The sequence below is a fragment of the Osmerus mordax genome, chromosome 24 (assembly GCF_038355195.1).
Source record: "Osmerus mordax isolate fOsmMor3 chromosome 24, fOsmMor3.pri, whole genome shotgun sequence".
Classification (NCBI taxonomy): domain Eukaryota; kingdom Metazoa; phylum Chordata; class Actinopteri; order Osmeriformes; family Osmeridae; genus Osmerus; species Osmerus mordax.
The window spans coordinates 1574760-1588221 of NC_090073.1; the positions used below are offsets into that span (position 1 = coordinate 1574760).

The 13462-nt window shown below is 42.9% G+C and overlaps 1 protein-coding gene across 1 annotated transcript; it reads right to left on the reverse strand.

The window, feature by feature from the left end:
- Nucleotides 1-4992: 4992 nt before the first annotated feature.
- LOC136933048 (adrenocorticotropic hormone receptor-like) lies at nucleotides 4993-5862 on the reverse strand. The gene has a single exon (XM_067228429.1). The coding sequence runs from the start codon at nucleotides 5860-5862 to the stop codon at nucleotides 4993-4995; it is 870 nt and encodes a 289-aa protein (XP_067084530.1).
- Between the last annotated feature and the right edge of the window lie 7600 nt (nucleotides 5863-13462).

Here is a 13462-nt window from a genome sequence, read left to right on the forward strand (position 1 = left end):
GAAGGTAAGCCGAAGGGTTTTAATAGCACCTCTTGGTACAAAACAAAAACATTAAAGAAAACAAAGTTATGTCGGCGTGTCTCTTCTTCAAGGGCCTCTGGCCCTCCTGGCTCATTCGTTGGTCTTTTCTCTCCTTACGGCGAGTCTGTGTAGCATAAAAACCACGTCAACCACCATATCACCCCTTGTTGTCCCCTTTTGTACTCACCAGGAGTGGGGTAGATGAGCAACAGGTGTGCCTCGTTGAGGCTTTGCTTCGGTAACGAGGCCAACGGGCTGCCAGGCCCATGGCTGACAAGGCCCCCTTGTCACAGTGTCCTAATGATCCTGGAAGCTAGGTTGTTGGGGTCTTTATGCCCCTGGTAGGGTCACCCAAGGCAAACAGGTTCCAGGCGAAGGACCAAAGCGTGGCTCAAAAACCTACCATGAAGAAAAGGAACAATGGTTCCCAGTTGCCCCTGCCCGGAAGCGGGTCACCGGGGCCCCCCCCTGGAGCCAGGCCCGGGGGTGGGGCTCGATGTCGAGCGCCTGGTGGCCGGGCCTTTTACATTTTAAAAGTTGTTTGAACACTGGGCTCAGGCCCGGAGTGGCCATCGGGAGAATTCCCAGTGGGCCGCTCTGCCCGCTCATAAATTGGGCCGGCAGATCGCCTGCTTTCTCTTTGTTTTTTCACACACCAAATAAAACGATATGTGTTAAGTTTGTTAAGTTACTGTGTGAATGATAAGTAAGCTAATGGGATACACTAGGTTTTAATTTAAATAAGTGCATGATCAGACCGTGCATTAAAAAGTGATGTTTTCATTTGTTGCGCATGCTCTCTTTCTCAAACACATGTGCGTGTACCAAGGTTGTTGCCATGGAGACAACCCTAAACCTTCATTTATTGTTGTGGAGGGAGTTAGAGCTAGCAAGATTAAGCTGATGCAAGAAGAATAAAATGGATGTTTTGACACAGGTCGACTTTAAAATGATGTAACTTCAGTTGTGATAAAGATATCTGAGTGATTTAAACAGATTTGTATCAAGGAGAGTTTGTAGTTTCCAATATGTATAATACCCAGAAAGTATATTTGCAATCATAGGGTGTCATTAATTGACAAGGTTCTTCATATGAAAATAATGAACTATTATTAACAACTATATTTACTCAGTATCGAAATGCAAATGTAGGCTACCTATATTGACTTCAGTTATTACAATTAATGATATACGCCACTAGGACGCGCTGATAACAACACAACGATGTGCATTAGAGACGAGAGTCTACAACGGTGGCTCATGTGCACGCTTCAATTCAGTTACTCTGAGTAAAATAATTTGTTACTAATTCATTACGTGTGTACAAGTCTGCTTTACATTACAGTCACACAATTACACTATATGCAATATAATGTTTAAATCGACTACTTTGTATGGTGAGCTTGTAGAGAGACATCAAAAGTATGGTTTGGAGTCTGTTAGCACAAACAGTTTAACTTGTTTTTTTAAATAAAAGTTTATAGCCTGTTCTCCTATTCTAAAATGGCCGCGGGGCATACACGATAGTAAACAAAAGCTGCAAGACACCCAATGCAACTGCCACGACACACTTGCATACCACTATCAACAGAACAGTAACTGTCATGTACCAGTGGAGGCGCTGTCACCTACCACTAGCTACTGTCATGTACCAGTGGAGGCACTGGCACGTACCACTAGCCACTGTCACGTGCCAGTGGAGGCACTGGCATGTACCACTAGCTACTGTCATGTACCACTCGCTCCACTGTCACGTACCACTCGCTACAGTACAGTACAGTTTCGGTTCTAACCGCTACTGCCGCAAAGTCGGAGCTCGAGGCCCCTTCCCTAAATCCACTCAAAATGCATTTCCATCTATTATCTTATACCATTGCCAATAGACTGATTGCTGTCTACCTTTAACTTTAGCATATATTCAGCAATGTGAGGGAGAAATAAAAAAGTTTAAAAATAACAAAAGCACAATTGCGTCAGCACAACAGCAGCCTATTTGTCATTGTTCAAAACCAAAGACAGCGCTATAGCCTTCTGATAGTTCAATACCGCCACTGAAATAACACACAATCAATGGAGGGAAAAGAAAACATTTATTCTTGACAATAAGTAAGCAAGTATATTGGTTGCTGGTGAAGACGTGGTGCTGCTAGTTATCTGCTTCTGCGGTAGTGTTTCGTCTATGGAGATGCTGATGATAGCTTCCTCTCTGGCTGGTCTAAATAAGTGTGTAATGTTTGGGTGTTTTGCTCGAGCTTATTCAGACAACAGTTTATTGCTGCGCTTTTGAGCACCGCTTGCATATTTTCTTTTACTTATGTCTCTACCGTCATCCAGCAAAACGTAATGATTAGCATTTTTTTTATGTGCGCGTTAAAGAGGCGTAATGGCATAGTAGTGCACGTAAAATACGCAAAAGCCATTATTGCCAGATTTAGGGATTTTTAGACTATTTAGCCCATGGAAGTGGATGAAGATCTGTTACGTTGCCTACATTACGGGATTCCTTTACTCGGTAGTTGAAACTTGGGGCTCTCAATGAGCGCCCTCAAAGTTTTTTACTTTTTTAAATATATTTTTTTTTATATAGGCCTAGTCTGTTTTTTGCAATGCAGGGCGGGGACCTTGGGGCCCCCCGCCTCGCGGGGGCTTCCCAGCCGCCACTGAATATTGCTAGTTTCGCAAAACTTACCTATCCTGCCTTTAATAGGCCTATCAATGGTGTTACCTGAGCATAACAGACATGCCCATTTTTCCCACTTGAACTTAACTTCAGGCGAGTGGCCCATTACTTGTAATTTGTCATTACTTACTGATTATTTTTTGAATAATGAAATATACCTATTTGGACTACTTCAGTCATTGTAACATTCAAATTGTTGCCCATAACGTAAAAATTATGTTGTTTAGAGAAATCAATGCAGCGCAATCCCAACGCCATTTCAAACATGGGGCAATATATATATTTTTAATAATCAAAGTATAGGCCAATATTAATGTGCAATTTTGTATATATTTTGTTCAGTTTTATATGTGTTCAGTTGTTTTTAAATACAAAATCATCTACTTAATAAAATGATGATAGGAATGATTGGCTGGACCTGATGTTAGTTTCCTCCAGGATCACAATGTCTCTTGTGACTTGTTGCTTTTGTTGGTTTGTTGTAACTGTCTTAAAATGATTGTACTCGCCGTGAAATATATTATTGTTGCTTGCTTTTTTCCACAGGTACACTCTTGCACTTTTGAGGTTCTTGCTGTTTAATTGTAATTTGTCTAACTACATGCTCTTATTGTTCTTCCCTTTGGGACTGATTTGGTTTTCACAATGTATGATTCATGTTTGGCTACCCGCAATGTTTGGGGCTCGTTAGCACAAGGTTCTTTCTGCAGGGCTCGTTGTTATGATCAGTGACCTATGCACTTTTGTAAAACTCTCTCTTGGAAGTCGCTTTGGATAAAAGTGACTGCTAAATGCATAAATGTTAATGTAAATAAAAAATATATTTTTGAGGTTTATGTTTAAATGCTCTTGCTGTTGTTGCTGCCTGAGAGTTGCCAAACTAAATTGTGTTGTGTTGTATACAGAGTTAGGAGGAGGACCTGTCTGAAGTCAGAAGTTGATTGGGGGAAGCTGGGTTCTCAACTCCCCCTCTTTCCTTCACACCTACCAAAAGTGTGAACTGGTCTCTGGATGGTTCATAAAATTGTTCAACTATTGTTCTGGACATCTTGATATAGTTACAAAATAGAGTTGAATGATTGTTTTATTATGTTAGCTTTATGTAGATACCAAGATACTTGGTTATCTTTCAGGAAGAAGGAGTAGTTACTAGAATCAGGATTACAGTAAACACAACATTTAAGTAACAAACAATGATACAACAAACAAACAAATATCCCTCTCATAATTCTCCACCTTCTACTCTTGTGGTAAAGGTGAAGTCTCGAAGAACTTTCATTCAAAGTTCTGGGCAAGGTATGTTCTGTGTTCAAATTGTCGCAACAAACGGAGAGCACAAACGAGACGTGTTGTCAATAAAGTATTACACTTTGTTTCTTTTTTTACCACAAATTACTTGTGAGCAGTTATAGGCCTACAAACCGAATACAAAGCTAAAATCATTAAAATAATCACTCAAATAAATAGGCCATTTAAATTAAATTAACCTCACAAAAAATGTAAGACTATAATTAATTACGTTTTGTGTCATCAGTTAAAAAGTGTATCTCCTTTCCATGTGCGCGTTCCCGAATACTAATAGAACAAAGTCAGTAATTCGGTGATGACTTGAAACTGACAAAGCCGAAGACGGCTGCTACTGTTCACAAACAGTATAGTTGTAGCCTTTCTAGTACATACAGTACGACTGGTACTGTACGTTGTTGAGAAGCCTTGCACTTAATACAGAAAGGGATGTCACCCACTCCTTTGTCTTTCAGCTACCCTTATGAAACCGATCTTGCATGATTAATCGAATGACAGTAGCCTCCAATGACAGTGGCCTAAACAGTAGCCTCCAAGCATGTTATTTTCCAATTAATTTAGTTGTCCGTTTTGTTTATGGCGTAAGGCCTATAGATAGCAAAGGAAGAAATTGCACCTAACAGCCATAGAAGTAGATTTGATCACAATCCTGCATCCTCAGCAACTCGACACTTCATAGTGTACAATAAATATTAATGAACACACTTGTAAATGCATCATCAGGCAGTGTGACCTTTAACCCTTTAGCCCCCCCCCCCCCCTCCACACACACATTCACGATCTGTTCAGTATTCCTCATCCATCTTTGTTCATTGTGTTTTGGTCAAATACAGTCCTGTACAACAAAAGGAGATGGGTCAGTGTTCATTTACATTTCAGATCAAGCAATGAAAGTAAACTAGTCATGTATTCACTGATGTTGCTTGTGAAATGTGTAGGCTATAGCATTTGCAAATGAAAGCCCAAACCCTTAACGGCAAGAGTGCTTACCTTTCTCTCCGCCTGCACGGACACACACTCCGCCACACGTTTCTCCACACGGCCGCGCGCAGCGCCGGGCTGCCCCAGATGTAAACAGCTGGTGTAACCACTGCGTTAAAACGTGCCATAATAGCGAACAAATTAGTGGCTTCGTTCCTAAACCTGAGGCCCCCTTTGGTCAACTGTCTTACAATGATGTTAACGAAAGAAGGAGACCACAATGTTAGGAAACAGATGACAACAAACAAAATTATGCGCAGTGATTCCTTCTTGTTATCTCTCTCCGCGCTGGGCACTTCGCGCCCCAACTGGTTTCTGGCAACAAAATATAACTTTATTGTCATCAGCACTTTCGTAATAACAATAATCTGTAGAGTCATGACAGCGAATGCGTTAATTTGTGCCGCTATGTAGACTGGCACCATGTTTTGTACCGTGAGAATAGAATACGTTTCTATCCAGCAAAATGCACATACTCCAATTACAAAAGATCTAGTGATGATGCGATTGTAAAAGAAAGGATGGCACACAGCAAAATAGCGGTCAAACTGCGCAAACAGAAAAGTGAAAATATTAACTCCCAGAAATGAGGGCAAAATATAATATGTTCCGTTTCTAGAAGGGTAACCTTCTTGGACGTCGAACAGACCGAGATAGTAAACTGAAAAGCCAGTTAATGTGTCGCTGATGCTTGTGTTAAGCATGAAGATGAAGCGGTTCTGTTGTCGCAAAGATTTGGTACTGAATATACCTATGACCACGGAACCCGCCAGGAGCACCGCACTTGTGGCGAATAAAATATGGAAAATAAAGATAAAGAAATCTTCCGGGCTGGTGAAAGTTACCGACAGAGGCACGGTGGAGTTGGAGAGCATGGTGGCGCTCCAAGACTTGACTACCAATTTGTAGGCTACTTATACTTATGCTGCAAAGTGAAGACGGTGTGCCTCACAGGGGAGTTGTTAGACATAAAACTCTACTGGGGCACAGGCCCCTGTTCATATCCCTTTTTTTCTCTTTCAAGCTTGCTGCACACAATGCACTATTAGGCTTTAGAAACTCCCTTTAGAAAATCACCTCAAGAGATTCAGTGACCTTCATCCTAGATATGTTTACAATTCCTGCGTTGAAGTATTAACAGGCGTGTTCAATACAATATTCAGCTCTGGGATTAGATTAATAAACATATAGGCTAATCAACGTTAGGGGCGATTTGCAACAGATGTGCTTCCTTTTGTGAGTGTGGCCCATTTTCGCATAGGCTATGAAATAGGGCCGTAATCATAATAGGGGGAGAGTGGGGTTAGTTGTGCCAGTTTTTACTTTAAGTGACTTTAAAGCGAGGCCATGACAGTAATGTTTCCAACTAAAATATGTACATATATTTCAGGATGTGGTGCATCCCTGGGAACAATCACTTTGGATCTGAAATATAGTATTTAAGAAATATAGCTTTCTGGTCTTGTGGAACAACTTGCCCCCGGTGCGGGGTAAGTTGTGCCGTTAGAGAGAATACATTGGGGAAAATTGTGCCATTGATTATTGAACTAAAACAGTATATTTTCATCTCAGAAACTGTGATGCTATATAAATGCTAGTCAAATTCAATCCAAAATACAAATTTAAGGTTTATTTCAAGTTATTTTACAACATCAAAGGCCGATTTTCTACAAGCCTATTGCGCCACGTGAGCACATCACAGTCAATGTCAAACTTGTCTATAACTGTTCAGACACAACAATAAAAAAACCTTGATCATAGAAATTTTACTTTGGAATGCTTACCTCACATGCAATGAGGCTCTTCTTTACAGGATGAGTAAAATGACTGACTTTTCAAAAATGTGTGGTCACACAACCAATTTCTTCTGTGGTTCCCTAGAAATAGGGGGTGGCACAACTTCCCCCTGGCACAAATCACCCCACTCTCCTATATATTGGGGGGGGGGGGGGGGGGGGGGACACACACATCCCCCACATATTCAAAAAATTAAAAACCCCAAATTGGGTTCTACCACTTTATTTGTTTCTGAGGGGAAACCAGATAATGATCATTGCACGATTCCTATATGTTTAATGTATGCACCTTCCTGCCAAAGCAAATTCCTTGTCTGTGCAAACTTTCATGGCGATTAAAACCCATTCTGATTCTGAAGAGAGAAAACCCATTCAACCAATCTTGATTGGCATAAGCTAATATAAATTGGCAGTGTTTTTTTCAACAACTGTAGGCTATTTTGTAAGCTACTGGTTACTTACTGAGAAAATAATTTAGCTTGTAAAAAATAAATGACTAAATGTTGTATACTATATCATATTCACATTTTAAAAAAGGTATACATTTAAGATCGCTTAAGTGCCCACTAGATGGCAGTGTGAGAGCAAAAATGGTAAGGGCAGAGCCTCTGTCAATGTGATGGGTATACCCAAGGATGAATTGTGGCGCAACAGCAAGCAAAATGACATTACAATAAAACAGGTTAGGAATACACAGGGTTGAAGACAGCTGGACAGTACACAGAGTAGCCTTATTCAAGAAATAAAACACAGGTAATACCCATGGCAATATACAAGTAATTTCCAACACAGGGAATGTACAAAATACTTTTAATGTAATTGACACTAAATCCAAAAGTAAGAGAAAAAGGACTAGACTTAATACATGTCTGGGAAACTGGGCCATATCGGCTGTAAGAACAAATACAGTATGTAACAAATGTGAACAGATTCAATCTCCATGCCGCTATGTTACATTGGCTGAGCAGCACCTTTGGCCCGATATCTGGTGCATTCCTTTGCCTATTTGGTAGGCTATTGCATGTTTGAATCCCCTCTGACCATACATGGGGCATAGCGCACACATCGTTTTTTTCTCTCCTAAAAACACTTTTTTTTTTACTCACACTTTGGTGGTTGTAAAGTTTCAGCATAATACTTTTTTCCTTTCAAAATGAATCTTTAATAAATGTGTATATGTGTTCGTTCTTCTGCCAACCGAGTCTTTGGATCAATGATTCGTTCATCTGCCGAGTCTTTGGATAATTTTTCACGTGACCTGCATAGGCTCAGTACTGGTAGCTAGAGGAAACGGAAATTATTTGTTAATTTCGCGACTGGGTCTTCGGGTACGAGTCTTTGGATAATTTTTCACGTGACCTGCATAGGCTCCGAAGAGAAAACAGAAAGGATTTGTTTACCTCATTCACTTTCGCGTGACTGCTAGGTTTAGTATAGTAAGAAGTGAATGAGATTTGTTCACAAAATACACGTTTTGTTATTTTTATATATTTTTTTATGTCAGCCACGAGAAAATGAAAGAATCACTCTCTGAGACTACTCGTTACTCCCGAGTCATACCAATGATTCATTCAAAATGAACAAATTGTTCATGAACGACACATCCCTACACCGTAAAGGACTCAGATACCTGTTCACACCGGACGCGTCTGGTTAACAACTAACCATCGTTTCCCAATAACAATTGATCTAGTTGTTTTCTATGAGCGAAATAACGAACAATCGTTATTTCTTACATGCGTTTCCCAAACATCCTCTTAACAAGAATGTTCGTACCTGTCTCTTAAGAGCTACTTAAGACGCTTCCCGGATGTGGAATTGTGTTTGTTCTGTCGCAACTTCAACATTTTTGTTAAATAAAATAATTGAGTAATCACGGTACACAATTTAGAAAATTTACTGTTGGTACACAAAACATTAAAATAGGCTATATCATAATTATTATGATCGTTAATTTATATCGTATGTGGTTAATAATAGTTCACATGAATGTAGGCATGTAGCCTAGCAGGTGTCATGAATTTACAATCAGTGATACTTTTATGAAATGCTTACGTTATTCGCACACCATTTGATTAGACATGTGTAGCCTAGTTCATTGAAAAATATCCCAGTTTCAGTTGAACTTTAAATATCTATATAGAAAGAATGCTCTTTTTTTCATCTTGAATTATCTTTACGCATCCAATCTTGTTTTTAGTGGAGGTTTGACACCCCCATCACACTGGACACGTCTGCGGCGCGTTACAGCTGCAACCCAAAAAGTGAATGTTGAGTTATGCTACACTGTTGTTGCAGCTAACGTTGTATTCGGAGGAAAAGAGTGGACGATATAGATTGATCACCTTTTAGCCGTTCTTGGCATATTTATTATATGAGCTGCAGACACGGTCAGACAGCTTCTGATTGAACTACGGCAAATTAACTGGAACAAACAATGACGCTGACGCGTCCTCTATAACATACACGCTATAGAGGTAGCGCTTCCTTGTGGCATAAACATATACCCAATTACAGAACAGTACAGCATTACATGACATACAACTGAGGACATAATGAACATATTTGAACACCCCCACTAGTGATGGGCATTCCGGCTCTTTTACGTTTGGCTCAGCTCACTGAAAAGAGCCGGCTCTTTTGGCTCCCGAACGGCTCTTTAAAAAATAAATGTTTTAACTATGAATTTGACTATGATAGGTGTGAAAACAATTTGAATTAAATTATTAAATGAAATCATACTCTTATCTCATACTTAACCACAATGTCTTTAAAAATGCATTGATTTGTTATGGCTCTCCTCCGAGTTTCGACTACTCTTCTAACTGAGTGTGTGAGTTGGCTCGGCCCTCCCTCATGCAGTATGCTCCGCTTGGGTCAAGATCTCCCCGACCCGGAGATTGCACTCCACCCTTTTCCGGTCGTGGCCTCAGATTTGGAGGTGCTGATTCCCATCCCAGACGCTTCGCATTCGGTTGCAAATCGCTCCAGTGAGAGCTGAAGGTCACGGCCCGATGAAGCCATCAGGACCACATCATCCGCAAAAAGCAGCGACCCGATCCTGAGGTCACCAAACCGGACCCCCTCAACGCCCTGGCTGCACCTAGAAATTCTGTCCATATAAGTTATGAACAGAATCGGTGACAAAGGGGTTCGACAATCCGACGGACCCTCCTCTCCAGAACCCCTGAATAGACTGTCCCAGGGTGGCTGAGGTGTGATCCCCTAAAGTTGGAGCACATCCTCCAGTCCCCCTTTTTAAAGAGGGGAACCACCACCCCGGTCTGCCAGTCCAGAGGCACTGTCCCCGATGTCCACGCGATGTTGCAGAGTTGTGTCAACCAAGACAGCCCTACAACATTCAGAGCCTTAAGGACCTCATCCACCCCAGGGGCCCTGCCACCGCAGAGCTTTTTAACCACCTCGGCAACCTCAGCCCCAGAGATAGAAGGGCCGCCCCCGATGTCCCCAGACTCTGCCTCCACATTGGAAAGCGTGTTGGTGGAATTAAGGAGGTCTTCAAAGTATTCCTTCCACCGATCCAGGACGTCCCCCGTCGAGGTCAGCAGCGCACTATCCCCACCATATACAGCGTTGACAGTGCACTGCTTCCCCCTCCTGAGTCGCCGGATGGTGGTCCAGAACCTTTTTGAAGCCGTTTGGAAGTTGTTCTCCATGGCCTCGCCGAACTCCTCCCACTCCAGGGTTTTTGCCTCCGCGACCGCCAAAGCCGTATTCCGCTTGGCCTGCCGGTACACATCTGCTGCCTCTGGAGTCCTACCAGCCAATAAAGTCCGATAGGCCTTCTTCTTCAGCTTGACGGCATCCCTCACCTCCGGCGTCCACCACCGGGTTCGAGGGTTACCGCCACGACATGCACCGACCACCTTGCGGCCGCAGCTCCGGTCAGCCGCCTTAACAATGGAGGCCCGGAACATGGCCCATTCGGACTCAATGTCCCCGGCCCCCCCTGAGACATGATCGAAGCTCTCCCGGAGGTGGGAGTTGAAGCTCCTTCTGACAGGGGATTCTGCCAGCCGTTCCCAGCAGACCCTCACATTACGTTTGGGCCTGTCAGGCCTGACCGGCGTCCTCCCCCACCATCGTAGCCAACTCACCACCAGGTGGTGATCAGTTGACAGCTCCGCCCCTCTCCTCACCCGAGTGTCCAAGACATTCGGCCTCAGGTCCGACGACACAACTACAAAGTCGATCATCGAACTGAGACCTCGGGTGTCCTGGTGCCAAGTGCACATATGGATACCCTTATGCTTGAACATGGTGTTCGTTATGGACAAGCCGTGTCTAGCACAGAAGTCCAACAACAAAACACTGTTCGGGTTGAGATCGGGGGGGCCGTTCCTCCCAATCACGCCCCTCCAGATCTCACTGTCGTTGCCCACATGAGCATTGAAGTCCCCCAGGAGGACGAGGGCATCTCCGGGAGGAGCGCTTTCCAGCACCCCCCCCAGAGAAAAAAGTACTCTGAACTGCCGTTTGGTGATAAGCACAAACAACAGTGAGGACCCGTACCCCCACCCGAAGGCGGAGGGAGGCTACCCTCTCGTCCACCGGGGTGAACCCCAACGTACAGGCGCCGAACCGAGGGGAAACAAGTATTCCCACCCCAGCTCGACGCCTCTCACCAAGGGCAACTCCAGAGTGAAAGAGAGTCCAGCCCCTCTCAAGGAGACTGGTTCCGGAGCCGATGCTATGCGTCGAGGCGAGGCCGACTATATCTAGCTGTTGTTCTTTGAATTAGTCAATTATTTAAATAAAATAAAAATTCATTATTTCATAATCATTTAATTTTATAGGCTATATTAATCTATAAAAAATAGAGTCGGCTCTTCAGATATGCGAGCCAGCTCCCGACGTTCACCTACAAGAAATAGCCGGCTCATTCGCGAACGACCTATCACTAACCCCCACTTGTATTCAGGTTGCTATACTCTAAGCAAAAAGAAAACAAGAAAACAGAATACATTTGTGAATGTTTGGTCATTACATCAGAAGTCATGTTATCAGTAGAACAATACATCAAAGTCACTCTTCCCTCATTCACAGTAGACCTGATAAAGTGGTACTTTATGTCAATATGTTTACAACTCCGTCTGTTTACAGGGTTTTTGGCGAGAGCAATTTTTCCCTGATTGTCCTCATGCACTATAGTTTGTGTGTACTTGTAGTTATCTATACCTCCCAGTAACTGCTCTAGGTATAGACACTCCTGTATGGTTGAAGACAGTGCCATATATTCCGCCTCACATGTGGATAACGCAACGGTAGGTTGCTTTCTGGTCTTCCACGAAACCAGGGAGCTGTTCTGACTAAGGCTCACACAGTATCCCGTGCTACTGCGTCTGTCACTGGTATCAGCCGCCCATTCGGCATCACTGTAGGTCTGTATACCTATCTTCTCACTGTCGTTTCTCCTAAAACTTAACCCTTTCTCTGCGGTGCCTTTGAGATACCTTAGTACGTGTTTCACAGTGACCCACTGCTCCTCTGTAGGCTCAACAAAGTACTGTGATAACCTGCTCACTACAAAACTTAAGTCTGGTCTGGTACAAGTTGTCAAGTTTATAAGACTTCCTACAGCCTCCCTTCCTACACCCTGTCATCTTCCATCTTTACTGCATCCTCAGTATACTTTTGCTCACAGGGTGTTTCTCTGGTCCTACAGTCTTGCATATTAAAACCTTTTTCAGTCTCTCTTTATTGCTTGCTGAAATTATCAAGTCATCGACCCATATGATTATGATCACCTTCCCATCGTTTGACTCTTTGGCATAAACACAGTGGTCGGCTGGGTTTTGTGTGAACCTATCCTCAGTTAGACAATCGAGCAAAACCCTATTCCAATTTCGCCCGGATTGTTTAAGACCATAAAGTGATTTATCTAGCTTATAAACTATACCCTTGTTCTCTTGATAACCCTCTGGTGGATTGATGTAGATCTCATAGTCTATGGGATTGTGCAAGTATGCTGTTTTCACGTCCATTTGGTGAAGGAGTAAATTCTCCTGTGCTGCTTTCTGTAGCACCACCCTTACACTCGTCAGGTTTGCCGTGAGTAAAAACGTCTCCCCATAGTCTACTCCCATTCTCTGTCTGTAACCCTTGGCCACGAGCCGTGCTTTGTATTTGTCTTTTCCATCTACATCAGTCTTGGTAGAGTAAACCCATCTACCCCCCACTGTTTTCTTGCCTATTGGCAGTGCTGTCGGGGTAAAGGTCTTGTTCTCATTTAAGGACTGGATTTCCTCATCCGTGGCTTTTAAACATTCTTTTGAGTTAGCTGACCCCATTGCTCCCCCAAATGTCTGTGGAATGCCACACACCGCTCTGCAGCAGTAGTCTACCGTGATATGAACCCCATCACTATCACTGTCTTCAGTCATGAAGTCATCTAATATCTTGTTTTTCCTCAACAGTGTTTGGAAATCACCGCACGTAAACTCTGTTCTGTTGTCGGATCTTATGCACCTCACTTTCCCGTAAGGGGATACATCTGCTAGGAACTTTTCTGTAGCCTGTACTGTGTCACTTTTCTTCTTTAGAAAATATACAAACACTGCGCTCGAGTAATCGTCTGTAAATGACTGCACATATTTGTAACCATCTATCGATTCTGTGGCTACAGGACCTGCAAGGTCTGTGTGTACCATCTGTAAGG